The sequence below is a fragment of the Pygocentrus nattereri genome, chromosome 6 (assembly GCF_015220715.1).
Source record: "Pygocentrus nattereri isolate fPygNat1 chromosome 6, fPygNat1.pri, whole genome shotgun sequence".
NCBI lineage: Eukaryota > Metazoa > Chordata > Actinopteri > Characiformes > Serrasalmidae > Pygocentrus > Pygocentrus nattereri.
In genome coordinates this window covers 46,983,154-47,009,298 of record NC_051216.1, presented here as the reverse complement: position 1 = coordinate 47,009,298, position 26,145 = coordinate 46,983,154, and the positions used below count along the sequence as shown (strand labels likewise).

The 26,145-nt window shown below is 45.7% G+C and overlaps 2 protein-coding genes across 2 annotated transcripts in view; both read right to left on the bottom strand.

Moving 5' to 3' along the window:
- Nucleotides 1–12,054, bottom strand: part of arsh (arylsulfatase H) — a 15,498-nt gene extending 3,444 nt beyond the window's left edge. Inside the window, exons 1-9 of the mRNA XM_017717976.2 lie at nt 11,964–12,054; nt 11,558–11,598; nt 10,380–10,526; nt 10,174–10,295; nt 9,134–9,256; nt 4,841–5,264; nt 2,691–2,827; nt 1,173–1,307; nt 689–851 (exon numbers count right to left, since the gene is read on the bottom strand). Of these exons, the coding sequence (XP_017573465.1) occupies nt 689–851; nt 1,173–1,307; nt 2,691–2,827; nt 4,841–5,264; nt 9,134–9,256; nt 10,174–10,295; nt 10,380–10,526; nt 11,558–11,598; nt 11,964–11,969 (1,298 nt within the window). The 5' untranslated portion in view covers nt 11,970–12,054. The remainder of the gene's footprint in view (nt 1–688; nt 852–1,172; nt 1,308–2,690; nt 2,828–4,840; nt 5,265–9,133; nt 9,257–10,173; nt 10,296–10,379; nt 10,527–11,557; nt 11,599–11,963) is intronic.
- A 3,026-nt stretch (nt 12,055–15,080) lies between these two features.
- si:ch211-39i22.1 (cell surface glycoprotein 1) overlaps nt 15,081–26,145 on the bottom strand; it is a 37,470-nt gene continuing 26,405 nt past the window's right edge. The window contains exons 19-22 of the mRNA XM_037539175.1: nt 25,699–25,716; nt 18,282–18,398; nt 17,178–17,228; nt 15,081–15,573 (exon numbers count right to left, since the gene is read on the bottom strand). Of these exons, the coding sequence (XP_037395072.1) occupies nt 15,545–15,573; nt 17,178–17,228; nt 18,282–18,398; nt 25,699–25,716 (215 nt within the window). The 3' untranslated portion in view covers nt 15,081–15,544. The remainder of the gene's footprint in view (nt 15,574–17,177; nt 17,229–18,281; nt 18,399–25,698; nt 25,717–26,145) is intronic.

The window sequence follows — 26,145 nt, the reverse complement described above, 5'->3', positions numbered from 1 at the left end:
CATTTTCCTGCCTCTTTTTATCCCTTAAACAGGCTGTTTTTGTTACTGTGCCTTTAAGACTGATGCGTGTAAATGAGCTCAGTTCTGATTGGCTGCCCTCAGACAAAAGCAGTGCAGGTGTAACAAACTTAAGCTGGGACTGAAATCCTCAGGGCCATGGAGGAAAAACAGCCGCTCCTTTCGGATGTGTGGATCCCTAAACCGCAGTGATTAACTTGCTTCCCGACAGCCAGGAACAGCACAGCGTTTAATCAGTTCCCACTGCAATAACTCAGAGACTGTCAGCAGAAACAACACCCCATATCACGTCAACGGGAACGGGCAGGGCTAAACTGCTATAGGCTGAAAGGGTGGGGCTAAACTGCTATAGGCTGAAAGGGTGGGGCTAAACTGCTATAGGCTGAAAGGGTGGGGCTAAACTGCTATAGGCTGAAAGGGTGGGGCTAAACTGCTATGTAGGCTGAATCAGCAGAGCTAAACTGCTGTAAGCTGAGTGGGTGGGGCTAAAATGCTATAGGCTTAATAACACAGCTAAACTGCTATAGGCTGAATGGTGATCTGATGATGATGATGATGATGATGCTGATGATGCTGATGATGCTGCTGATGCTGCTGATGATGATGCTGATGATGATGCTGATGATGATGCTGATGATGATGCAGCAGTCTTAGTTGTGAAATTTCTCACCTGTCCTGGGGCAGCTGTCCTCCTGCTAGCTTCACCACAGTGGGGTAAACATCCATCAGACTTGTGGGTTCGTCCACAACCCGGCCCTCGGGCAGACGACCTGGCCAGCGGAATATTCCAGGCACCCGGATGCCTCCCTCCCAGCCCCCCATGGCTTTACCACCTGCAGAGGCAAGAGGAAAATCCACGGGTCAAACACTTTCAGTGAGCAGCATTCAAAAAGCAGCAGAACGGACCTGACTGTACACAGTGACACGGACGTGGTGGTGGTGTGTTAGTGTGTGTTGTGCTGGTACGAGTGGATCAGACACAGCAGTGCTGCTGGAGTTTTTAAACACTGTGTCCACTCACTGTCCACTCTATTAGACACTCCTACCTTGTCGGTCCACCTTGTAGATGTAAAGTCAGAGACGACAGCTCATCTGCTGCTGCACAGTTTGTGTTGGTCATCCTCTAGTCCTTCATCAGTGGAAGGGTTCTTTACCTCGATAGATGCCGTTCCAGCCTCCTCTCTGGCCACGTTCACTGGAATCTTCTAAGTGACCGCCGTGATCCGAGGTGAAGTACATCAGAGTCCGATCAGCGAGGTTTAGTCTTTCTATAGTCTTCACCATCCTGCCTGAGAGAGAGAAGTCATGAGGTCACATCAACAAGAAATACGTTCACTGAAAGACAATTTAAAGATATTTACTATTTACTAAGACCAGAGCAAAATAATCAATATTGAAGTCTTGCACATGCATCAATATCTAAATCCTGCCAATAAAGCAATGATATTCAGCAGCATGATATACAGCGATCAGGCGTAACATCCTGACCACCTCCTCGTCTCTAGCTCACTGTCCACTTCATCAGCTCCACTGACCGTATAGCTGCACTCTGTAGTTCTACAGTTACAGACTGTAGTCCATCTGTTTCTCTGATACTCTGTTACCCTGTTCTTCAGTGGTCAGGACCCCCATGGACCCTCACAGAGCAGGTACTGTTTGGGTGGTGGGTCATTCTCAGCAGTAACACTGATGTGGTGGTGCTGTATTAGTGTGTGTTGTGCTGGTACGAGTGGATCAGTCACAATACTGAAAATCAATTAACTTATTCCAAATAGTTTGAACAAGAATCAAGTAGTCACATGAATAACACATGAATTACTTTCTTGTACACTTTCAGCAAAAAAGGTTCTATACAGTACCAAAAAATGTTTCGGCTTGTAACAATAGTACAACCCTTATTGGTGCTAAATAGAACCCTGGTTCTATACAGCACCAGCTACAGCACATTCTCTATCAGTCTGAAGAATCCTGTCATGATGATCAAGCAAAGGGCTCTTTGAATGTCCATGGTTCTATATAGGAACATGTTGTTTACTAAAGAACCCAGGAGAACCGTCTTTTTTAAGAGTGTAAGCTACAGAAACGGCACAGCCTACAGACAGTCTGACAGCCCCAGGTGTGGTAAGTGGAAAGAAAGGTGAACACATGACAAAGCAGAATAAAGGCAACTCTGACTTGTGTCAGTCATTTTCAGTCGTGACTAATGCAGAGGGAAACCAGCTATACGCAACAGCAGGCGGGAGCGGGACCAAACGCTTAGACTGCGGGTGGGAGTAGGCCAAATGGCGCAGGTTGTCTTCGGGTTTGGGATGAAATCTTGCAGTAATGGGGCTTAAATACGAGTGTGTCCAGTATTTGAGCGTTTATCACAAACATTAAGCTGGGCAGTCGCAGTCCCTGTGACCGCAAGGTCGCCGGTTTGATCCCCTGAGCTGACAGGTCATGACTGAAATGAACTTGAGAAAGGCACCTGAACCCCAACTGCTCCCCAGGTACTGCGGATAGGGCTGCCCAACGGGGCAAGTGTGCTCAGAGCCCCCTAGTGTGTGTGTGGCGTTTCACCGCACGGATGGGGTGAAATTTCCCCAGTATGGAACTAATACAGGGTCGCTTAAAACTAAACTAAAAAATATCGGCCCCTGGTTCAGTTCACGGCAGCAGACTTTTCTTACCGATCATGGAATCCATCTCCTCCACATTGTCTCCGTACAGGCCATGTCTGCTCTTCCCGAAAAACTCTCTGGAAATGAAGTGTGGCGTGTGGACGTGTGCCAGCGACAGGAACAGCAGAAAGGGCCTGTTCTGGTTCCTGAAGTCATAAATCAGATTGTGCATTACTGTCATAATGATCATCATCATCATCGACATTTTTATTATTATTACACAATGGGCGGATCAAAGATGCTGCGTTGCCCGGGGCGAAGAGCGAAGGGGGGGGGGCAGTTTGGGAGTTTATAATGAAATCGAGGTTTATTTGTCATGACAGGTCCCAACACTGAGCACAACAGGTGTGAATTAGCTGCGCAGGCGTGACGGCAGGCGATCGGATGAGCGTTACGGCCGTGAGAGAGACCTGCTCTGACACAGGCTTTGGGCTTCTGCTTTCACCTTATGACTCAACCAGTGAGTCACTTTCATGCCCCTGAGCCTTTTAACACCTTAAAGGGGAATTCCACTGATTCCTATATAAAAATTCTCTGCATAACTCAGCTGAGACGTAAACAAAGGCAGAGTGGTTTGATGGGAAACATGAAATCTCTTTACATGGAAGTGGTGGTGATGGGAACCAGGCGTCGCCATGACTACAACACAGATATAGACACTTTATTTACCATCCAGAACCACCAGAGAACCTACACGAGTCTTCTGAGCTCATATGGAATGTTGATGATGGAAAACAGTGGAAAATCTGGAATAATGAGTTTTCTTTGGGGACTATTTTGCCGCACAGCGCCCTGCATGTCTCCCTCCACCATGAATGGAGTTGAAGTTCTCTAAACTCTCATAAAACAGCGTCTCAGTCATCAGGCAGTGAATTCAGAACCAGCTCATGTAGGAACTTTCAGTGAGGAGCTTCTACACTGCACAAAAATAGTATTCGTAAGATTATCTTAGATCTAGTATCCAATATTTCTCCCGTTGGAAATCATTTTTAGATTATTTAACTCATTTCCGAGTATTCTGTACTTGCTTTAAGTGACTTTATTACGTAAAATGATCTCACTATACTGGCAGATGATGTTGTTTGTTGTAAGAAATGATCTGCCACTATCGGGAGACGACGTTACTTAACAAAAATCACCTAAAACAAGTAAAAATGTCCAGAAATAAGCAAAATAATCTCATAATAAGTGCACAACCATCTCAATATGGGGAATATTAGACATATCGGCTAGAATTAAGATCATTTTAGGTGTCTTGATCAAAGGCACTTCAGCCATGGACTGTCGGCGCTGGGGATCAACCCGGCGACCTTCTGGCCACAGGGCCGGTTTCCTAACCTCCAGCCCACGACTGCCCCAAAGAGAACCATGAAAGTGTTCCTTGCATCGTGAAATCATTCTTCAGACTGATGGAGCTTGTGCTGTAGATGGTTCTATAAAGAACTTTTTTGAAAGGGGTTCTATATAGCACCAAAAAGTGTTTCATTATTGTTACAAGCCAAAATCCCTTTTAGATACTATAGAGAACCCTTTTGGTTAAGCATGTAGCCGCATTTCTCTTACTCTTAAAAGAGATGGTTCTTCAAGGGTTCCTCAGTCACAAAAATGGTTCTATATAGCCATTAACACTCGAAGAGCCCTTTGCATGAGCTATGGGTTCTTTGCATCGTGAAAGCGTTCTTCAGATTGATGAACAGTATGATAGAGAGTTCTATATAGAACCTTCTTGAAAAAAGCACCAAAAAGGGTTCCGCTATTCTTACAAGCCAAAGAACCTTTTTTGATACTATATAGAACCCTTTTTGCTAAGGCTGTAGCTTTTATACGGAGTAGCAGGTTCTACATAATACCAAACCCAAAAGGGTTCTACACAGTACCAAAAATATATATATTTGGCTTGTAACAATTGTGGAACCTCTTTTGGTGCTATATAAAGCCCTTTCAAATTAAAAAAGGTTCTATATAGAACCGTCTACAGCATTCTCCAACGATCTGAAGAACCACTTTCATGACACAATGAACCCTTTAATCATGCAAAGGATTCTTCAAGTGTTCCTTGTTCTACACAGAACCATTTTCTTTACTAAAGAACCCTTGAAGAACCATCTATAAGCAAAATGGCTAATGCTCAATGCCTGTGAGATGCAGAGTGACCTCACCTCTCCACAAACTGTTCGGCCTCCTTCATGAGCTTTCCAGGCAGCGCGTCCGGCTCCATGGGCTGCTCCACCACTTGCTCATTGCGCATGATGATGCAGTTCCAGGTTTTCACGGACTCAAAAGGTACGTACCACACCGTGAAGCCCAGCAGGCAGAGAGCGGTCAAAAACACCAGCACCTTCACACTGACCTCCAACAGTCCAGTGGCCCGCGCCAGGACCAGGGTCAGCAGGCCTACGCCCACCAGCATGGACATCTGCCACAGCATCACCTGCAGGTCAACCAGAACATCTTTGCCCTCTCCAGGCTTACAGTCGTTGAAATAAGTGAAGGGGAGCCCATAGAAGTAGTCAAAGCCGTGGTTGTTGGGGTGGTGGCAGTGGTCATTCCTGCTGCTGCAGCTCACGCCCAGGTGCCACTTTCCTACAGAGAAGATCACGATCCAGCAGTGAAACCTAAAGGGATGATGAAGGAACGTGCTCCCACCCTTCAAATTTGCCAAATTCACCCCAACATACTGCTAAAATAAAACTACTAGACCTGTTTTTATTCAGAAGTCAGCATTATGCCCATGTAGGGAACTCTGGATCTAACCCGTCTATCTGAACGTTTTCACCCTGTGGTGAACAGAAATGATGCATTGTGCCCCCAAATATCAAATCTGAATTCTTGAGTTTTTCTTTTAAGCATTGCTACAAAACGAAGCGCACACTGGGTATTAAACGTTTTTTAAAAAGGCTCGGATTCACCAAAATATACCAATAAACATCTATAAAGAGCTGTTGTAGACTATCATAAAACAGGTATGAAACGGTCACTGAAAGCTGTACTGACTCCACGCCCCGCCCCGCCTCGCCTCGAGGCGTTTATTCGACTGCTCGGTTTTAAAACATTCGGTTATGAAAAGGTACGAATACCAACTTTTCACCTGGAGAACCTGATTTAAGCTTCACAATCAGACCTTAAAACCACTGTAGAACCTTGTTGTGTCATGGTGAGCGGCGTTTGTTTATTTGATGGTCGTTAATGACGTCTTTAGAGGGCGGAGCTGAGCGGCGTTTGTTTATTTGATGGTCGTTAATGACGTCTTTAGAGGGCGGAGCTGAGCGGCGTTTGTTTATTTGATGGTCGTTAATGACGTCTTTAGAGGGCGGAGCTGAGCGGCGTTTGTTTATTTGATGGTGGTTAATGACGTCTTTAGAGGGCGGAGCTGAGCGGCGTTTGTTTAATTGATGGTCGTTAATGACGTCTTTAGAGGGCGGAGCTGAGCGGCGTTTGTTTAATTGATGGTCGTTAATGACGTCTTTAGAGGGCGGAGCTGAGCGGCGTTTGTTTATTTGATGGTCGTTAATGACGTCTTTAGAGGGCGGAGCTGAGCGGAGTTTGTTTAATTGATGGTCGTTAAAGACGTCTTTAGAGGGCGGAGCTGAGCGGCGTTTGTTTATTTGATGGTCGTTAATGACGTCTTTAGAGGGCGGAGCTGAGCGGCGTTTGTTTATTTGATGGTCGTTAATGACGTCTTTAGAAGGCGGAGCTGAGCGGCGTTTGTTTATTTGATGGTCGTTAATGACGTCTTTAGAGGGCGGAGCTGAGCGGCGTTTGTTTATTTGATGGTGGTTAATGAAGTCTTTAGAGGGCGGAGCTGAGCGGAGTTTGTTTAATTGATGGTCGTTAATGACGTCTTTAGAGGGCGGAGCTGAGCGGAGTTTGTTTAATTGATGGTCGTTAATGACGTCTTTAGAGGGCGGAGCTGAGCGGCGTTTGTTTATTTGATGGTCGTTAATGACGTCTTTAGAGGGCGGAGCTGAGCGGCGTTTGTTTATTTGATGGTCGTTAATGACGTCTTTAGAGGGCGGAGCTGAGCGGCGTTTGTTTATTTGATGGTCGTTAATGACGTCTTCAGAGGGCGGAGCTGAGCGGCGTTTGTTTATTTGATGGTGGTTAATGACGTCTTTAGAGGGCGGAGCTGAGCGGCGTTTGTTTATTTGATGGTCGTTAATGACGTCTTTAGAGGGCGGAGCTGAGCGGAGTTTGTTTAATTGATGGTCGTTAATGACGTCTTTAGAGGGCGGAGCTGAGCGGAGTTTGTTTAATTGATGGTCGTTAATGACGTCTTTAGAGGGCGGAGCTGAGCGGCGTTTGTTTATTTGATGGTCGTTAATGACGTCTTTAGAGGGCGGAGCTGAGCGGCGTTTGTTTATTTGATGGTGGTTAATGACGTCTTTAGAGGGCGGAGCTGAGCGGAGTTTGTTTAATTGATGGTCGTTAATGACGTCTTTAGAGGGCGGAGCTGAGCGGAGTTTGGTTAATTGATGGTCGTTAATGACGTCTTTAGAGGGCGGAGCTGAGCGCCGTTTGTTTATTTGATGGTCGTTAATGACGTCTTTAGAGGGCGGAGCTGAGCGGAGTTTGTTTAATTGATGGTCGTTAATGACGTCTTTAGAGGGCGGAGCTGAGCGCCGTTTGTTTATTTGATGGTCGTTAATGACGTCTTTAGAGGGCGGAGCTGAGCGGCGTTTGTTTATTTGATGGTGGTTAATGACGTCTTTAGAGGGCGGAGCTGAGCGGAGTTTGTTTAATTGATGGTCGTTAATGACGTCTTTAGAGGGCGGAGCTGAGCGCCGTTTGTTTATTTGATGGTCGTTAATGACGTCTTTAGAGGGCGGAGCTGAGCGGCGTTTGTTTATTTGATGGTCGTTAATGACGTCTTTAGAGGGCGGAGCTGAGCGGCGTTTGTTTATTTGATGGTCGTTAATGACGTCTTTAGAGGGCGGAGCTGAGCGGCGTTTGTTTATTTGATGGTCGTTAATGACGTCTTTAGAGGGCGGAGCTGAGCGGCGTTTGTTTATTTGATGGTCGTTAATGACGTCTTTAGAGGGCGGAGCTGAGCGGCGTTTGTTTATTTGATGGTCGTTAATGACGTCTTTAGAGGGCGGAGCTGAGCGGCGTTTGTTTATTTGATGGTCATTAATGACGTCTTTAGAAGGCGGAGCTGAGCGGCGTTTGTTTATTTGATGGTCGTTAATGACGTCTTTAGAGGGCGGAGCTGAGCGGCGTTTGTTTATTTGATGGTGGTTAATGAAGTCTTTAGAGGGCGGAGCTGAGCGGAGTTTGTTTAATTGATGGTCGTTAATGACGTCTTTAGAGGGCGGAGCTGAGCGGCGTTTGTTTATTTGATGGTCGTTAATGACGTCTTTAGAGGGCGGAGCTGAGCGGAGTTTGTTTAATTGATGGTCGTTAATGACGTCTTTAGAGGGCGGAGCTGAGCGGCGTTTGTTTATTTGATGGTCGTTAAGGACGTCTTTAGAGGGCGGAGCTGAGCGGCGTTTGTTTATTTGATGGTCGTTAATGACGTCTTTAGAGGGCGGAGCTGAGCGGCGTTTGTTTATTTGATGGTCGTTAATGACGTCTTTAGAGGGCGGAGCTGAGCAGCGTTTGTTTATTTGATGGTGGTTAATGACGTCTTTAGAGGGCGGAGCTGAGCGGAGTTTGTTTAATTGATGGTCGTTAATGACGTCTTTAGAGGGCGGAGCTGAGCGGAGTTTGTTTAATTGATGGTCGTTAATGACGTCTTTAGAGGGCGGAGCTGAGCGGCGTTTGTTTATTTGATGGTCGTTAAAGACGTCTTTAGAGGGCGGAGCTGAGCGCCGTTTGTTTATTTGATGGTCGTTAATGACGTCTTTAGAGGGCGGAGCTGAGCGCCGTTTGTTTATTTGATGGTCGTTAATGACGTCTTTAGGGGGCGGAGCTGAGCGGCGTTTGTTTATTTGATGGTCGTTAATGACGTCTTTAGAGGGCGGAGCTGAGCGGAGTTTGTTTATTTGATGGTCGTTAATGACGTCTTTAGAGGGCGGAGCTGAGCGGCGTTTGTTTATTTGATGGTCGCTAATGACGTCTTTAGAGGGCGGAGCTGAGCGGCGTTTGTTTATTTGATGGTCGTTAATGACGTCTTTAGAGGGCGGAGCTGAGCGGAGTTTGTTTAATTGATGGTCGTTAATGACGTCTTTAGAGGGCGGAGCTGAGCGCCGTTTGTTTATTTGATGGTCGTTAATGACGTCTTTAGAGGGCGGAGCTGAGCGGCGTTTGTTTATTTGATGGTCGTTAATGACGTCTTTAGAGGGCGGAGCTGAGCGGCGTTTGTTTATTTGATGTTCGTTAATGACGTCTTTAGAGGGCGGAGCTGAGCGGCGTTTGTTTATTTGATGACTGTTAATTATCAACAGTTTGACAGCAACAACCCTAGAAGTGAGTGAACAGACTGATAACAGGAACATGAGTTAATGCTGTCTTACCTATGAGGCCTGTAGTGTATCCCTGCTTCTGCAGGAGTTTAGCAAACGTGGTCTCGTTGGCGGGAAGTCCTCCTGAACTACCGAGGAACAAGATCACCTGCACTCTTCCTGTGCTGCCCAAGCCTAAAAACACAAGCCCAAACATGCCACCCTGATGAACCACACAGCATGCATGTCATACCTGCTCAGTCATTGAGTAGGTCAAGGTTGGGAGCTCAGTAGATTCTGGTGTCAGAGCACTAAATCATGGGACATCAAACCACAGCAGAAGCTCTAAAAATTAATCATTACTGAAAATGGCACCTAAAGGTGTCCCATATCTGCCTCTACCTCCCACCACTCTCAAACACTGTATACTGGATATAACATGTCCAGCGTTTCTTCTGAAATGAAAAGTATTAATAACAGAGCACGTCTCCACTGCTCTAGAGTCCAGTGGAGTCCAGGCCCTTTACACCACTGCATTCCACGCTTTGCATCGCGCTTGGTGATGCAGCTGCTTGGCAGTTGTTCTTGAGCTGATCTGAAGGCCACATGAGCACTCATGAGGATGAGTCCTGTCCTCAACCTGACAGAACACCTTCTCATCCAACATCAGCGTCTGACGTCACAAATGTGCTTCTGGAAGAACGGTCAGATATTCCCGTAAGCACACTCCTAACCCTTGTGGAAAGCCTTCCCAGAAGAGCTGAAGCTGTTGTAGCTGCAAAGGGTGGGCCGACATCACATTAAACCCTATGGATTAAGAATGGGATGCCATTCACACATATATAGTCCAACTGCTTGTTAACTGGAAGAAGCCATGAGACAGCTTGGCTGCCGCTATAGTGCCCCTCACTGCAACGAGGTCTAACAACGTCTAAAAGAATCAAATAAAACATCGACACTATTTCTAAACCGCAAATTTCACGCAATGTTACCGGCTCCGTTTCTGTCCCTGCTGAAGCCTGCACTGCTTTTGGGGAACTGGGCCTCAGGCATCTCAGAAGACCGGCAGTGCTTAAAATGAGCGAAGCGGAAAAAGTCAGATCGATGCCCACCTGAGCGCAAAGCGTAGCGGCCGGTGAGGAACGCGGCCCTGCTGGGGGTGCACAGTGGAGCAGCGGCGATGTGCTGGGTCAGCTTGACCCCGTCCAGCGCCAGCCTGTCGATGTTTGGGGTTCTGGGGACACATGGATTAGACTCCCGCTCAGCCGAGGCTCAAAACAGACAGCGTTTTATGCAGAAACGAGAGCGGCTTGTTCACCTGATCGTATCGTTCCCATAGCAGCCGACATCTCCTATGCCCAGGTCATCAACCATCATGAGCACAAAGTTGGGTTTGGCGACATCTCCAGCGCTGGTGGGACACTGGCTTTGGGTGATCAGGAGGAATAATCCAAGCAAACGTGACCTACAAGAAAAACATTCTGAAGGATCTGCCTCCACTGCGATTACACAGTATAAGAGCTAAACAATGGATATGATATCGTCTTATTGGCTTTTGCTATACGGATACTGCAGAAGACCAACCAGTTAGGGCCTTTTTGATTTGTGTTGCGAGTATTCTGACCAATCACAGCTCCAGACGAGTTTATGTGGGTTCACTCCTTCATGTACCCCAATAAAACGTATTCTGGTATAAAACATAACGAAAGCTAATCTGGAAACCCGCCGCATTATTATTCCCTCGGCCTCGTCAGATTTCATATTTTTGTTCACTAAGGATCTCTTACTACAACACCCAGCATGCACTGCGAAATACAACATACTACACAATAATAAAGAAATACGCTCGTAAAGAAAAGCAATTTCATCCTCATTCCACACAAACCAGACACCAGAGGCGAGAGTTTCCAGCCTTTCAGCTTGTTGCGCTCTTTGTCTGCTAAGCTGTTTCACAGGAATTTGACTAATTCATTCTCTCCACTGTACAGATGGGTTGAAGACCCTCAGGCCTGTCACGATAACCACACACTGCCTTTCCACCGTCATTAAGATTCCACTGACATGCTGTTTCGCAACAAGTGCAACGGCAGCCAGATGCTTCTTCATTCACCGGCCAATTAAACGTTAATTAACCTCAATTTCTTTAAAGTTCTAAAGTCAGAAGACACTTAGGGGGAAAGGTCTGTTAAGTGACTTGGCAGTACAGCCCCCCTAAAACTACCACACAGCAGCTGTAGTTTTTAGCTCCTCCCACCTTCAACATACGTCATCAGAAGGGGGTTTTAGGCCTTTATATTAGATAATCTCACTCTGGAGAGGCCACTGTGGCACCGCTGGAGGAGGCAAGGAGGCGTGTTTACAACAGATTTGGTGACTAGGTGTTTCATTTTGGCCTGAGTCCCCCTTTAAAACACCCTCATAAAAGTCATACGTTACAATCATTTGCAGTGTAACTGTTCATGTTGAGATACAGTGGTCTTCACAAACAGATCATACCTGAGGCTGAAATGCTCCATCTGAAGAGCCGCCGGTTTCTCCTGTAAGACATAAACATGTTAAAGAACAACTAAAACGCTTAAAAAGCAATTCCAAGCAGGAAGGTGGGGGTGCGGTGGGGGTAAAGGGTGAAGAGCCTGCACTGTTGTACTTTGAGCCCAATGACTTCACGGTAAGATGTGCTAAAGTGGGTGTGAGAACTTTCACAGCCACAAAGTAACTTCTCCTGATTCTGCAAAGCACAATGAGCCCAGGGGTCGTGCAGCTTCATTACAGCCCGGTCACAGCATGCAGGGCAGACATGAACACGCTGCTCACTGGACGAAGGAAAAACTGCAGCTAACTTATTCTAAATTAGCTCAGTTGTTGGTCACTCTCAGTTTCTTGATGCCTTTAAGACTCTTACCTTCATCCACAGAGCTGCTCTGTTTCACTGCCAACAGCCTGCAGTCAGAGACGCTCTGAACCTCACACCACCTTCAACGGTGACGCTTAGCCGTAAGTCCTCAACTAGAGGAGCAGCAGGATTCCAAAACATACTGCAGCATAGAACCCCCCCCTCACTGTCCACTTTATTAGAACCCCCCCCCCCTTACTGTCCACTTTATTAGAACCCCCCCTCACTGTCCACTTTATTAGAAACCCCCGCCTACTCACTGTCCACTTTATTAGAAACCCCCCCTACTCACTGTCCACTTTATTAGAAACCCCCCTACTCACTGTCCACTTTATTAGAAACCCCCTCACTCACTGTCCACTTTATTAGAACCCCCCCCCCCTCACTGTCCACTTTATTAGAACCCCCCTACTCACTGTCCACTTTATTAGAAACCCCCCCCCCTCACTGTCCACTTTATTAGAACCCCCCACCAACTCACTGTCCACTTTATTAGAACCCCCCCTCACTGTCCACTTTATTAGAAACCCCCCCCTACTTACTGTCCACTTTATTAGAAACCCCCCCCTACTCACTGTCCACTTTATTAGAAACCCCCGCCTACTCACTGTCCACTTTATTAGAAACCCCCGCCTACTCACTGTCCACTTTATTAGAAACCCCCCACGTACTCACTGTCCACTTTATTAGAACCCCCCCCCCTCACTGTCCACTTTATTAGAACCCCCCCCCCTCACTGTCCACTTTATTAGAAACCCCCCACGTACTCACTGTCCACTTTATTAGAAACCCCCCCTCACTGTCCACTTTATTAGAAACCCCCGCCTACTCACTGTCCACTTTATTAGAAACCCCCGCCTACTCACTGTCCACTTTATTAGAAACCCCCCCCTACTCACTGTCCACTTTATTAGAAACCCCCGCCTACTCACTGTCCACTTTATTAGAAACCCCCGCCTACTCACTGTCCACTTTATTAGAAACCCCCCACGTACTCACTGTCCACTTTATTAGAACCCCCCCCACTCACTGTCCACTTTATTAGAACCCCCCCCCCTCACTGTCCACTTTATTAGAAACCCCCCCCCTACTCACTGTCCACTTTATTAGAAACCCCCCCTCACTGTCCACTTTATTAGAACCCCCCCACTCACTGTCCACTTTATTAGAACCCCCCCTCACTGTCCACTTTATTAGAACCCCCCCTACTCACTGTCCACTTTATTAGAAACCCCCCCTCACTGTCCACTTTATTAGAAACCCCCCCCTACTCACTGTCCACTTTATTAGAAACCCCCACCTACTCACTGTCCACTTTATTAGAACCCCCCCTACTCACTGTCCACTTTATTAGAACCCCCCCTCACTGTCCACTTTATTAGAAACCCCCCCCTACTCACTGTCCACTTTATTAGAAACCTGCCAACTCACTTTATATATATATACACACACACACACATCAGCTAAGACTAAAACCACAGTAAAAAGGAGCATCTTGAGATCTTCACATTACATAATAATAGTAAACAACACTGATGCTAGCACTAGCTTAGCTAAGTAAGATGTTAAAAGTTAAATCTGAAAAAATCGGATGAGAATCGTTTAGGTTATTTACGGTAAAGGCTTTATTTTAAAATAATGGAGCCACTCATTCCTGGTATGTCAATCACTCAGACAGGCTACTTTCCCTAAGTTGAGTCTCTGCTGCTGATCATCCGTCAGACTGTGGCTGAGGTACGGATTAGATATTCAAGTTTGGCTGGAATTAGAGTTCAATCATATCTATATTTTATACTGTAAGGCTATAGTTAGTAACTCTACACCAGCTGAAGCTCTCATAAGGTCAGGAAAACTGACACACAACCACGCCAGTCCAGATGGACACACAACCAATCATTTATTGATCTGCATCACTCTTATTTACAGAATTAATGGAATGAACAAGTGCTCCACTCTTGATTTGCATTGACAACAAAATTGAGTAAAGAAAAGGAAAAAATCCTGAAACTGCAAGCAAAACACGGCGTGCTGTCAATGAAGTGGCCGCCCCCAAAATGAATATTGAGATCAACATCGCACACAAACGTAAACACATACATTCAACATGTACTTACTTTACATTCAGAATATAACAGTCCTAAAAGTACAGTGGATGTACCAGAAACTGTAGTCCCATGTCTAGAAAGTCAAAGTGTGAACAACGCCTTCTTCATCTGGGAGGGAGGTTTCCTCCTAGACGCAGCGCCAAAATATATACGGTACGGTGCAAACGTGAGCGACCATCTATTCATTTAATTTCCAGTCAAAACAGCCTTAAAGTGAGTTTTCAGTGAGTCTCTCTTTCCCGTCATTCCAGCTTCTGTTCTTCTCAGGAGCCTCACTTTCAGCTCCTCAGAGAACCTGCAGACACGCCTCCAAAGCTCAGTCTGAGAAGCTGGTTGATTTTCTGAAGTGATCAAACCCATTCAGTGGTGTTGAGGTCTGGACTCTGGGGTGGTCAGTCCACCGTCCAGCTTCTTTGTTTGATGTGTCCGTCTCCTTTTCTCAGTGAGGTTCTTCTCGATCAGCTACACGTCCTTTCAGACCCACAGCGCTGAGTGGTCTTCTCACAGTGGAAGGATGGACAGAAACACCTGTGGATGTTCTCAGATCTGAAGCAGCTTGATCTTCTCCTCTCTCTCAGAGATCAAAGCTTTCAGTGCTGTTTTATCTGATGGGGGCGGTTTTGGGGTCGACCAGCTCTTCCAGGTGGTTGCTAGGAGACACGTTTTCCAGGGTTGAGTTTAATCAGTTTTTGAGCTCCAGTTTTGGAAACTCACATTTTTTCGTTCGCTCTTAAAAAAGATGGGTCTTCAGTGGTTCTTAAGTAAAAAAAAAATGGTTCTATATGAACCAATATTCAAAGAACCCTTTGCACGATCAAAGAACCCTTTTCATGGTAAAATGGTGCTTCAGATTGATGGAGAATGTGCTGTTGATGGTTCTACAAAGTACCAAAAATGGGTTCTGCTATTGTTACAAGCTTGTATCGTGACAATAACAGAACTTCTCAAAAAGGTTCTATATAGAACAATCTGCAGTACGTTCTCCATCAGTCTGAAGAACCATTTGACCATGCAAAGAACCGTTTAATCATGCGAAGTGTTCTTTCAGTGTTCAGGGTTCTATACAGAATGGTTTTCTTTACTAAAGAACCCTTGAAGAACCATATTTTTAAGTGTGTTCATTACACAAGCGGGTTCTCTCATATTATAACTCGCACTTAACGGCCGTTTGACTGGATATTACATGAGTGAAGGTGGTCTCTGACGTTTGCACAGTGCTGCGTTTATACGTGGTCAGTACATTTTAACCAAAACCCATTTTTCAAAAACATCTCTCGGCAATCATGAACTTCAAGGCTAGCAATGAAAGCTGGCAGCCACCCGTTAGCATGCGCTAATTCTCAGAATGCTAAAAGGGGGCTGTTAGATCTCATCGGTTCTAAGCTACACGACTGTTCTGAACTTTTCTGTAAATCCCTTCACAGTAGCTTTATTGGTATCCGTCGCTTGAAGGCCTTCGTCTTGGGTTCTTCAGTGTGTTGAGGATTATGATGAGTTGAGAAGATTGCTGAGAACTGTGAAGAGAGAAATATCGCTCCAATGTGAAAAAACAACACGAAAGCAAACATCTTTTTGAACGTTAAAGGTGAATTCCACTGTTTCTCAAAATGATTAAGATGTAAACGGAGTCTTTCAGAGGGGTTTGGTGTGAACCGCTCAGTTCTAGAGTCAGAGCTGCTCACAGTGGTGGTGATAGGAACCAGACGTCCACCTCTAAAGGCTCCTCACAGAAAGTTATGTTAAATGTTTCCCTTCTGTTTCTCTGCCTTTTGGGTTCATCTCAATTGCATTGTGTATGTCTTTCTTGGGTGATGTGTGGGGGCTGTGGAGAGGAGGTCCTTTGTCATGGAACGACCCCCAATGGTCAGCCTATTTCACATCTGGTTATCTATAGCTCCAAATCTGGCAATGGGGGAGACTGTAAATTCCTCAACACCTCTAATTTAATTACAGAATTAGAGGCAGTTGGCCATCAAGTAGGGAGGCTTCGGGGTCGTTTAGACAAAGAGACAACTAGAGGGCGTGTTCTACTCTACGGAGTGACTTTAAGTTTGATGGTTGTGTAAGTTAGACTTGCTTCTTTTTCCTCGAGTCTCCACTCGTTTTCCTTCAAAAAACAAACGCTTGCCAGCAGAGGTCAACAGTCACTACATGCTGGTCTTATGAAACATTTTTTTGGCTTAAAATCATTTTTTTTAATCAATTCATAGTGGAGGTGTTACAGGACGGCAGGGAGGCAGACCCAAGTGCACAGGGGAAAACCTGTGAGAAAGGGGCTTAAATACATTTTTTGAGGTGACTGAGTGTGAAATTGGTGATTCTGCACGAGGGAGTTGAGCCAGGCTCGATCCGCCAACGTAGTGACTGGAAGTCTGAGGAGTTACCGCTGTGATGATGGGAAAAACACCTCAATGAATGGGGGAAAAAATGGAGGGGAAAAGGCGAACAAAGGGGACGCTGAAAGCAGCGCTCAAACAAAGGCTGAACTAGAAACGTGAAATAAAAGATAATCAGAAAACAAAAATGACTACTTCTGTGATTCTGAGGGGAAGGCGGACTTTTAGTTTCATCTGTTTGCTCTTAGTGGAGCAAACACCTTTTGTATGGCTTCCACCCCTCTTTCCTTTTCCTTTTTCTTTTCTTGTTTGTTTAAATACCCTCATGGGCTGAGTACCTTACCAGTCAGCCCTCTACAAAGGTGTGACAAAGGGCTGCTGTTTGCTACAGCCTTGAGTAGAGGAGTCCACAGGTGTGCCAGGTTGGGCCTAATCAGCACGAGCCTTCTGGGAATTGGAGTTCCCTGAACTTATAGCACTAAATGCTGGGTTCTTACAGGAAAGATACACGCAAGGAGGCAAACAGTCCCCAAAAGTTTTCCACTATTTCCCATCTTCAACATTCAACATATAAACTCAGAAGACCCGTGTAGGTTCTCTGGTGGTTCTGGATGGTAAATAAAGTGTCTATATCTGTGTTGTAGTCATGGCGACGCCTGGTTCCCATCACCACCACTGTAAAGACGTCTGAACCATTTCACACCAAACCAGTTTGAATTCAGAAATTTTGAAAAATCAGTGAGATAATGAACTTTAAAATCATAACTGTGTCATAATCTCACCCTGAGGGTCGTTCTGCGCCCCGCTCTCCTCCTTAGCTCTCTCCGGGTCACCTGTAACAGGGTGGTTCATGGATTAGTCGAGCTGTCTGACTATTTTTGGTTGGTTAAGTAAAGGATATGAGCATTTGTGTTCGCATTATCCAGCTGAAGCGGCACTAATCCGCTTTTTGGCCCTAATGTGACTCAGATCTGATGTTTTCAGGCCTGTGTGGACACAAATCTGATCTTTTCAAGTCAGACCTGAGCCACTTTCACGTTGTTCTAGATCGGATACGTATCCGATTCGCGGCCATGTGACCTAAATGTGACCCTCCGTTTGGAATTCATGTGCTTTTTCCACTGCATGTCACCATCATTGAGCGTTACCATGGCAACAGCGCCGAACAGACGTTAAAGCCTGTAGACGGTGGAAAAGCAGCTCATCTCACCTTTTCCTCCTCTGTCTGGCTCTAATAACGAAGCTGAGAGCTGATCAGAGTTAATGATCTTCTCAGCGAAGCTTGTTCTGCTCGTTAGTTTGTGCTGATGATGCGGTGATTCAGTCACGTGACGTCCTGAGCAGGAGGAGCTCATGAGGGTCAGTTCAGGCCAGTTCATCACATTAATGACCGATTAGAGTCTCTTACCTAAACGAGTGTGAACGGATTCTCGTAATGTGAACGGAGCTTTAGTGATGTAGTCACCCGAACCTGGACAGATTTATTATGCTGTGGAAAACTTTGTAATTCCATTTTTGCAGTTTTTGTCATAATTTGAAAAGACCTTTTTGTCTTTACATTGTGTGTAAATTTCATGATGAATGGATCAAAAGAAACGACACAAAATGACTTACATTAAAAGTAAAGCATGTTGTTTCCTTCTCCTGTAAAGTTACCGTTTTGGAGATACGAGGTTTTGTTCCGTCAGCAGCGATATGTTAGTTCTCTTACTACGTGAGGGGCCACATAAAACGTCCTCACGGTCAGCCTTGTTCTACGGTATCACTCCAAAAATTCGTTAGAAGAGTAAAGTACTTGCTGAAGTTGAAACAGAGCTAAAATCTTTCTGAAAGTGAAAGAAACTTGTAGACATTTCATTCCAGACGTATTATTCTGCTACACTTACGTCCTTGAGGCTTGAAGCACAACTTCTTCTTCAGGTAGGCAAAATAACCAGTGACAGCGCCGATGATGGCCACCCCGAATGACGCTACGACCCCGGCGACCGTGCCTGACCCGGACCCTGCAGACCGGACACAAGAAATTCAGAATGTTGAATTCTGGACTCAAACCCTGTGTTGCTCTATACTGCACTACAGGGCCACTAGATGGCAGTACAGCACTGCTGCATAGCTGTGAAGGACGTTCTGCACTAGTTTCTGTGATTGGGATTCGCCAGTGTAACAAAAGCAGATGCCATTTCAATGTTTACCATAGTGAAAACATGCTAAATCGCTCAGGACTGGACAAGCCAGTCTAATATTTATGCTGATGACCTTGTAGGATCTTCTACTGAGATCAGTGTGCAGGACAACTGGGGGAAGAATGTATAAAGAGCACATCCACCCCTGATTTCTGCCCGTCTCTCCACCTTATCTGCATATTAGATAAATGCCAAGCAAGAAGTTCTCAGAGGAGTTTTTATGCTTGGCACCGAGATCAAAGCATTGAAACCACAGTTAGGGCACGGTCTTATGCTATAAGCAGTAATGCCCCAAAGCCACTACAGCTTTTTCCTGATAGTAACTAATTAATTTGTTCTTTCTTTATTGTTGCATAAAGTTATATGACTGGGGGGGAGGGATACGGGACCCCCAAGTAGCCCTGGTTTGGAAAGCTGCTGCCCACATACACCGGTCAGGCGTAACATGATGACCACCTCCTTGTTTCTACGCTCACTGTCCACTTTATCAGCTCCACTGACCGTATAGCTGCACTCTGTAGTTCTACAGTTACAGACTGTAGTCCATCTGTTTCTCTGATACTCTGTTACCCTGTTCTTCAGTGGTCAGGACCCCCATGGACCCTCACAGAGCAGGTACTATTTGGGTGGTGGGTCATTCTCAGTACTGCAGTAACACTGACGTGGTGGTGCTGGTGTGTTAGTGTGTGTTGTGCTGGTCTGAGTGGATCAGACACAGCAGTGCTGCCGGAGTTTTTAAACACCTCAGTGTCGCTGCTGGACTGAGAAGCAAAAATATCCAGCCAACAGCGTCCTGTGGGCAGCGTCCTGTGGGCAGCATCCTGTGGGCAGCATCCTGTGGGCAGCATCCTGTGGGCAGCGTCCTGTGACCACTGATGAAGGACTAGAGGATGACCAACACAAACTGTGCAGCAGCAGATGAGCTGTCGTCTCTGACTTTACATCTACAAGGTGGACTGACAAGGTAGGAGTGTCTAATAGAGTGGACAGTGAGTGGACACAGTGTTTAAAATCTCCAGCAGCACTGCTGTGGGGGTGATGGAGCCTATCCCAGCTGTCATTGGGTGGAAGGCAGGATACAGGATACAAATTGAGGCGAGCTACAGAAAAACAGAACTTTCCTGAGGGACACCAGAGTCTGACTAGTAACAGGGTGTTTTTTCAGATAGAATATTGCTGGAAAAATCACTGGTATTAATGAACTATGCCAACGGGAACGCGCTCATTTCGTCTCCGCTGCACCCCATCAGCCAAAGCTACAGCCCACGCGTGACATGAACCCCAAACTGTGCCTTCATTCATCAAAACCTCCACAGCGTTCTCCGGATATAACAGCAGTCCCTAGTAATGAACTCTGGGCTTCTTCCTACGGTTTGAGCCAAGCTTGTGATGAAACGCGCCAACGGGAATGCATGCAGTTAGCGCCACGCTACTGATGGGGTGCAAGCTTCCATTACCTGTTAGCTACATTAGCCTCCTAGCTCCAGCCTAAAAGTAAGGGATGTCTCGTCTGCACTGACCGGCCAGAAAAAGAGTACGAGTTAAGAGTAAAACAGTGTGAACTGACTTAGTGCTTCAATGGGACAACCAAGTGTGAAATATATATATATAAATTAAATTCTATAAGGGGGCTACACACCTAAAACTTTCACTCACTGTCCACCTGTGTAAATGCGCTGTGACAATAAACGTGATTTGATTTGATTTCAGGAAGAACAGCCAAAGCCAAAGCGAAGCTTGGATTCTTTTCTCGATTAGCTTCTTCGTTTTAGATTTGGCCATGAAACGCCTGAATAGCGACTAAAACGAAACAGCAAACAGCCATTTGAAATTAAAAAAATGAAATTGCGAATGTAGGTATTTCATTTTGTTTTCAATTTTGGCAGAATATCTGCACAGATGTTTGGAAAATGAAATGGCAAAAAGAGGTCTGCATTTACATTTTATTGTTTTAATTTAATTCACCCAATGACTGCTGGGATGAAATGCGTGTGTGTGTGTGTGTTTGTGTGTGTTTTAATTAAATTTTTTTTTACATACACAAGAAGCAAAATGCAAACAAATCAAGTGATCCAACAAAAAAAGCAGGTAAAAGTAAAATCACCCAGAGGGGCACACCTGGAAGCACAGCTAAGAACTACATGAAAACTTCTAAGAGCACTAACATAACAAGCAACAGGTAATGGGGACGATGGGGGGGCGGAGCCATTTGTTTTGCTGTCACTTAGTATAACAAAAAAACTCCACAACGTGAGTCGACTACTAACGTTCTCCTAAAAGAGCCGGATCAAAGAGCTGACTTGTTCGCTACCTGCACCAAAACTTTCACAAGGTGTCCCCAGGCGTGGCCCGCGAGACTAGGGAAAACTTGGTGCTGGAAGGCTGCGGAAAAATTTGCATATCAGGACAGGCGTCCTGCTCAGCCTCAGGCCTGCGCTGACCTCACTGGAGCTCAGCAGCCCTGATGAGGGTTCTTCACACGCATTGATGTGGGTTCAGAGTGGATCGATAGTCCACTCCACCCGGCCCCTGCTGTGGGAAAAAGAAAAGTCCGTACGCCCATCACAGGCGCGCTTCCCTGAGGAAGCCTCTCTGCGGCGCCTGCAGGGTTTAACGGAGCAGAGCGAGGAATGACACATTCGGGAACTGGAATGTGTTTGTGGGGGAAATGAGAAAAGACAAACCCTCACACAGCTGGCAGGCAAGACGGAGCCTGATCCTCCGATTCCGCAGAAGATAAACGGGGGCGTGCCTGGATAATAAACTTGTTAGCAGCGTATTGACTTCAGGGTAGGAGAGAAACCCTGGGGCTAATTCGCTAATTACACAGCGGGGATGAGCCGCTTCAACAACACATAAAGTGGTAGATATATAGTGGTTTAAAGGAGAAGTGTGGAAAAAACTCACTGTTTACAATGCAGGCATCAAGACCGCGGACCTCAGCTATGCTGTAGGCATGTTTATAGATGATGGTGAGCTATACAGTTTATTAGATAATAGTTATTACCTTGCAATTATTATTTTTATTACTGATTATGATTATTAATTACAATTAATTATCATTAGTTATTAGGGAGTCCTCTCCAGTTTCCCTGGGTCTTAAAATCGTTTCGATTTCCTCCAACATTTAAGATTTCAAAACTAAGACATTTGATTTGCTACGTTCAACCTGGGCTTTATACAGTAAACTGGCATTGCTTGTCAACCAATCAGCTCTCAGTAGCAGTAACGCTAACCAATCAGCTCTCAGTAGCAGTAACACTAACCAATCAGCTCTCAGTAGCAGTAACACTAACTAATCAGCTCTCAGTAGCAGTAACGCCAACCAATCAGCTCTCAGTAGCAGTAACACTAACCAATCAGCTCTCAGTAGCAGTAACTCTAACCAATCAGCTCTCAGTAGCAGTAACACTAACCAATCAGCTCTCAGTAGCAGTAACGCTAACCAATCAGCTCTCAGTAGCAGTAACTCTAACCAATCAGCTGTCAGTAGCAGTAACGCTAACCAATCAGCTCTCAGTAGCAGTAACGCTAACCAATCAGCTCTCAGTAGCAGTAACGCTAACCAATCAGCTCTCAGTAGCAGTAACGCTAACCAATCAGCTCTCAGTAGCAGTAACACTAACCAATCAGCTCTCAGTAGCAGTAACACTAACCAATCAGCTCTCAGTAGCAGTAACACTAACCAATCAGCTCTCAGTAGCAGGAACTCTAACCAATCAGCTCTCAGTAGCAGTAACACTGACCAATCAGCTCTCAGTAGCAGTAACACTAACTAATCAGCTCTCAGTAGCAGTAACGCCAACCAATCAGCTCTCAGTAGCAGTAACACTAACCAATCAGCTCTCAGTAGCAGTAACGCCAACCAATCAGCTCTCAGTAGCAGTAACACTAACCAATCAGCTCTCAGTAGCAGTAACGCCAACCAATCAGCTCTCAGTAGCAGTAACACTAACCAATCAGCTCTCAGTAGCAGTAACGCCAACCAATCAGCTCTCAGTAGCAGTAACACTAACCAATCAGCTCTCAGTAGCAGTAACGCCAACCAATCAGCTCTCAGTAGCAGTAACACTAACCAATCAGCTCTCAGTAGCAGTAACACTAACCAATCAGCTCTCAGTAGCAGTAACGCCAACCAATCAGCTCTCAGTAGCAGTAACGCCAACCAATCAGCTCTCAGTAGCAGTAACGCTAACCAATCAGCTCTCAGTAGCAGTAACACTAACCAATCAGCTCTCAGTAGCAGTAACTCTAACCAATCAGCTGTCAGTAGCAGTAACGCTAACCAATCAGCTCTCAGTAGCAGTAACGCTAACCAATCAGCTCTCAGTAGCAGTAACGCTAACCAATCAGCTCTCAGTAGCAGTAACGCTAACCAATCAGCTCTCAGTAGCAGTAACACTAACCAATCAGCTCTCAGTAGCAATAACGCTAACCAATCAGCTCTCAGTAGCAGTAACGCTAACCAATCAGCTCTCAGTAGCAGTAACGCTAACCAATCAGCTCTCAGTAGCAGTAACTCTAACCAATCAGCTCTCAGTAGCAGTAACGCCAACCAATCAGCTCTCAGTAGCAGTAACACTAACCAATCAGCTCTCAGTAGCAGTAACGCCAACCAATCAGCTCTCAGTAGCAGTAACACTAACCAATCAGCTCTCAGTAGCAGTAACGCCAACCAATCAGCTCTCAGTAGCAGTAACACTAACCAATCAGCTCTCAGTAGCAGTAACGCCAACCAATCAGCTCTCAGTAGCAGTAACACTAACCAATCAGCTCTCAGTAGCAGTAACGCCAACCAATCAGCTCTCAGTAGCAGTAACACTAACCAATCAGCTCTCAGTAGCGGTAACGCCAACCAATCAGCTCTCAGTAGCAGTAACACTAACCAATCAGCTCTCAGTAGCAGTAACGCCAACCAATCAGCTCTCAGTAGCAGTAACACTAACCAATCAGCTCTCAGTAGCAGTAACGCCAACCAATCAGCTCTCAGTAGCAGTAACACTAACCAATCAGCTCTCAGTAGCAGTAACGCCAACCAATCAGCTCTCAGTAGCAGTAACACTAACCAATCAGCTCTCAGTAGCGGTAACGCCAACCAATCAGCTCTCAGTAGCAGTAACACTAACCAATCAGCTCTCAGTAGCAGTAACGCCAACCAATCAGCTCTCAGTAGCAGTAACGCCAACCAATCAGCTCTCAGTAGCAGTAACGCTAACCAATCAGCTCTCAGTAGCAGTAACACTAACCAATCAGCTCTCAGTAGCAGTAACTCTAACCAATCAGCTGTCAGTAGCAGTAACGCTAACCAATCAGCTCTCAGTAGCAGTAACGCTAACCAATCAGCTCTCAGTAGCAGTAACGCTAACCAATCAGCTCTCAGTAGCAGTAACGCTAACCAATCAGCTCTCAGTAGCAGTAACACTAACCAATCAGCTCTCAGTAGCAATAACGCTAACCAATCAGCTCTCAGTAGCAGTAACGCTAACCAATCAGCTCTCAGTAGCAGTAACGCTAACCAATCAGCTCTCAGTAGCAGTAACGCTAACCAATCAGCTCTCAGTAGCAGTAACACTAACCAATCAGCTCTCAGTAGCAGTAACACTAACCAATCAGCTCTCAGTAGCAGTAACTCTAACCAATCAGCTCTCAGTAGCAGTAACACTAACCAATCAGCTCTCAGTAGCAGTAACGCTAACCAATCAGCTCTCAGTAGCAGTAACGCTAACCAATCAGCTCTCAGTAGCAGTAACACTAACCAATCAGCTCTCAGTAGCAGTAACACTAACCAATCAGCTCTCAGTAGCAGTAACGCTAACCAATCAGCTCTCAGTAGCAGTAACGCTAACCAATCAGCTCTCAGTAGCAGTAACACTAACCAATCAGCTCTCAGTAGCAGTAACACTGACCAATCAGCTCTCAGTAGCAGTAACTCTAACCAATCAGCTCTCAGTAGCAGTAACACTAACCAATCAGCTCTCAGTAGCAGTAACGCTAACCAATCAGCTCTCAGTAGCAGTAACGCCAACCAATCAGCTCTCAGTATCAGTAACTCTAACCAATCAGCTCTCAGTAGCAGTAACGCTAACCAATCAGCTCTCAGTAGCAGTAACGCTAACCAATCAGCTCTCAGTAGCAGTAACGCTAACCAATCAGCTCTCAGTAGCAGTAACGCTAACCAATCAGCTCTCAGTAGCAGTAACGCCAACCAATCAGCTCTCAGTATCAGTAACTCTAACCAATCAGCTCTCAGTAGCAGTAACGCTAACCAATCAGCTCTCAGTAGCAGTAACTCTAACCAATCAGCTCTCAGTAGCAGTAACGCTAACCAATCAGCTCTCAGTAGCAGTAACGCTAACCAATCAGCTCTCAGTAGCAGTAACGCTAACCAATCAGCTCTCAGTAGCAGTAACGCTAACCAATCAGCTCTCAGTAGCAGTAACACTAACCAATCAGCTCTCAGTAGCAGTAACGCTAACCAATCAGCTCTCAGTAGCAGTAACTCTAACCAATCAGCTCTCAGTAGCAGTAACACTAACCAATCAGCTCTCAGTAGCAGTAACTCTAACCAATCAGCTCTCAGCAGCAGTAATGTTAACGTTTGACTGTTATAGAAACTTCTAAAGGTTTTCTTTGATTTTTTAACTGAATTCATTAAAAATGAAAGGAAATTCCTGCTCCCTGTGAACTGGCTGTGGCTGTTTATGAGCCTCTGTGTGACCTTAGGCGACCCATGAGCCTAACCATGACCTTGGGAAACCCTTGACTGAGGCACGGCGTGTCATATAAACAGCTGGCCTTGGGAAGACAGACACCCGCCCATTATCAGCCACATTAGTCCTGCAGCGCCAGTGCTGAAACATGTCTCGCCGTAACAGTGACAGCGTGTACATTTTGTTTGGGCAGCTTCCTTCAAAAGTTGCCAGATTTCAAGAAACGCTGTCAGAACAAGTTCAGCTTTCCACATCATCTCAAACAGCACGGAAAGCGAAAGGCTCAGTGAGTCTGAACATGGAAATGTGAAGCCGGGTAGCCAGACAGGTTCATTTACCTGCTAACTAAGACTATCAGTAACGACAATCTGTCCAGCAGACTGGAAACATAAAGAAACGCACAGGCTCACCTTTAGACTCAGCACCATCTGTGATAGACAAAAAAAAGGAGAGAAAAGAAAAATGAGGTTAGATTAGATACAGTGGACAAGCACATCAAACCGGCCACTTTATCGGAAACCCCTCTATTGTAGCTCCACCTTGCTGGTATATGCTCACCGGCCACTTCATTAGGTACCCCTTGCTAGTAAAAGGTTGGACCCCCTTTTCCTTTCAGAACTGCTTTAATTCTTTCAACAAGGTGTTGGAAACGTTCCTCAGAGATTCTGGTTGGTTATTTGAGTTCCTGCTGCCTTTCTATCATCTGGAACCAGTCTGCCCGTTCTCCTCTGACCTCTCACACCAACAAGGCATTTTCGTCCACACAACTGACCGCTCACTGGACGTTTCCTCTTTTTCTGACCGTTCTCTGTGAACCCTAGAGATGGTTGTGTGTGAAAATCCCAGCAGATCAGCAG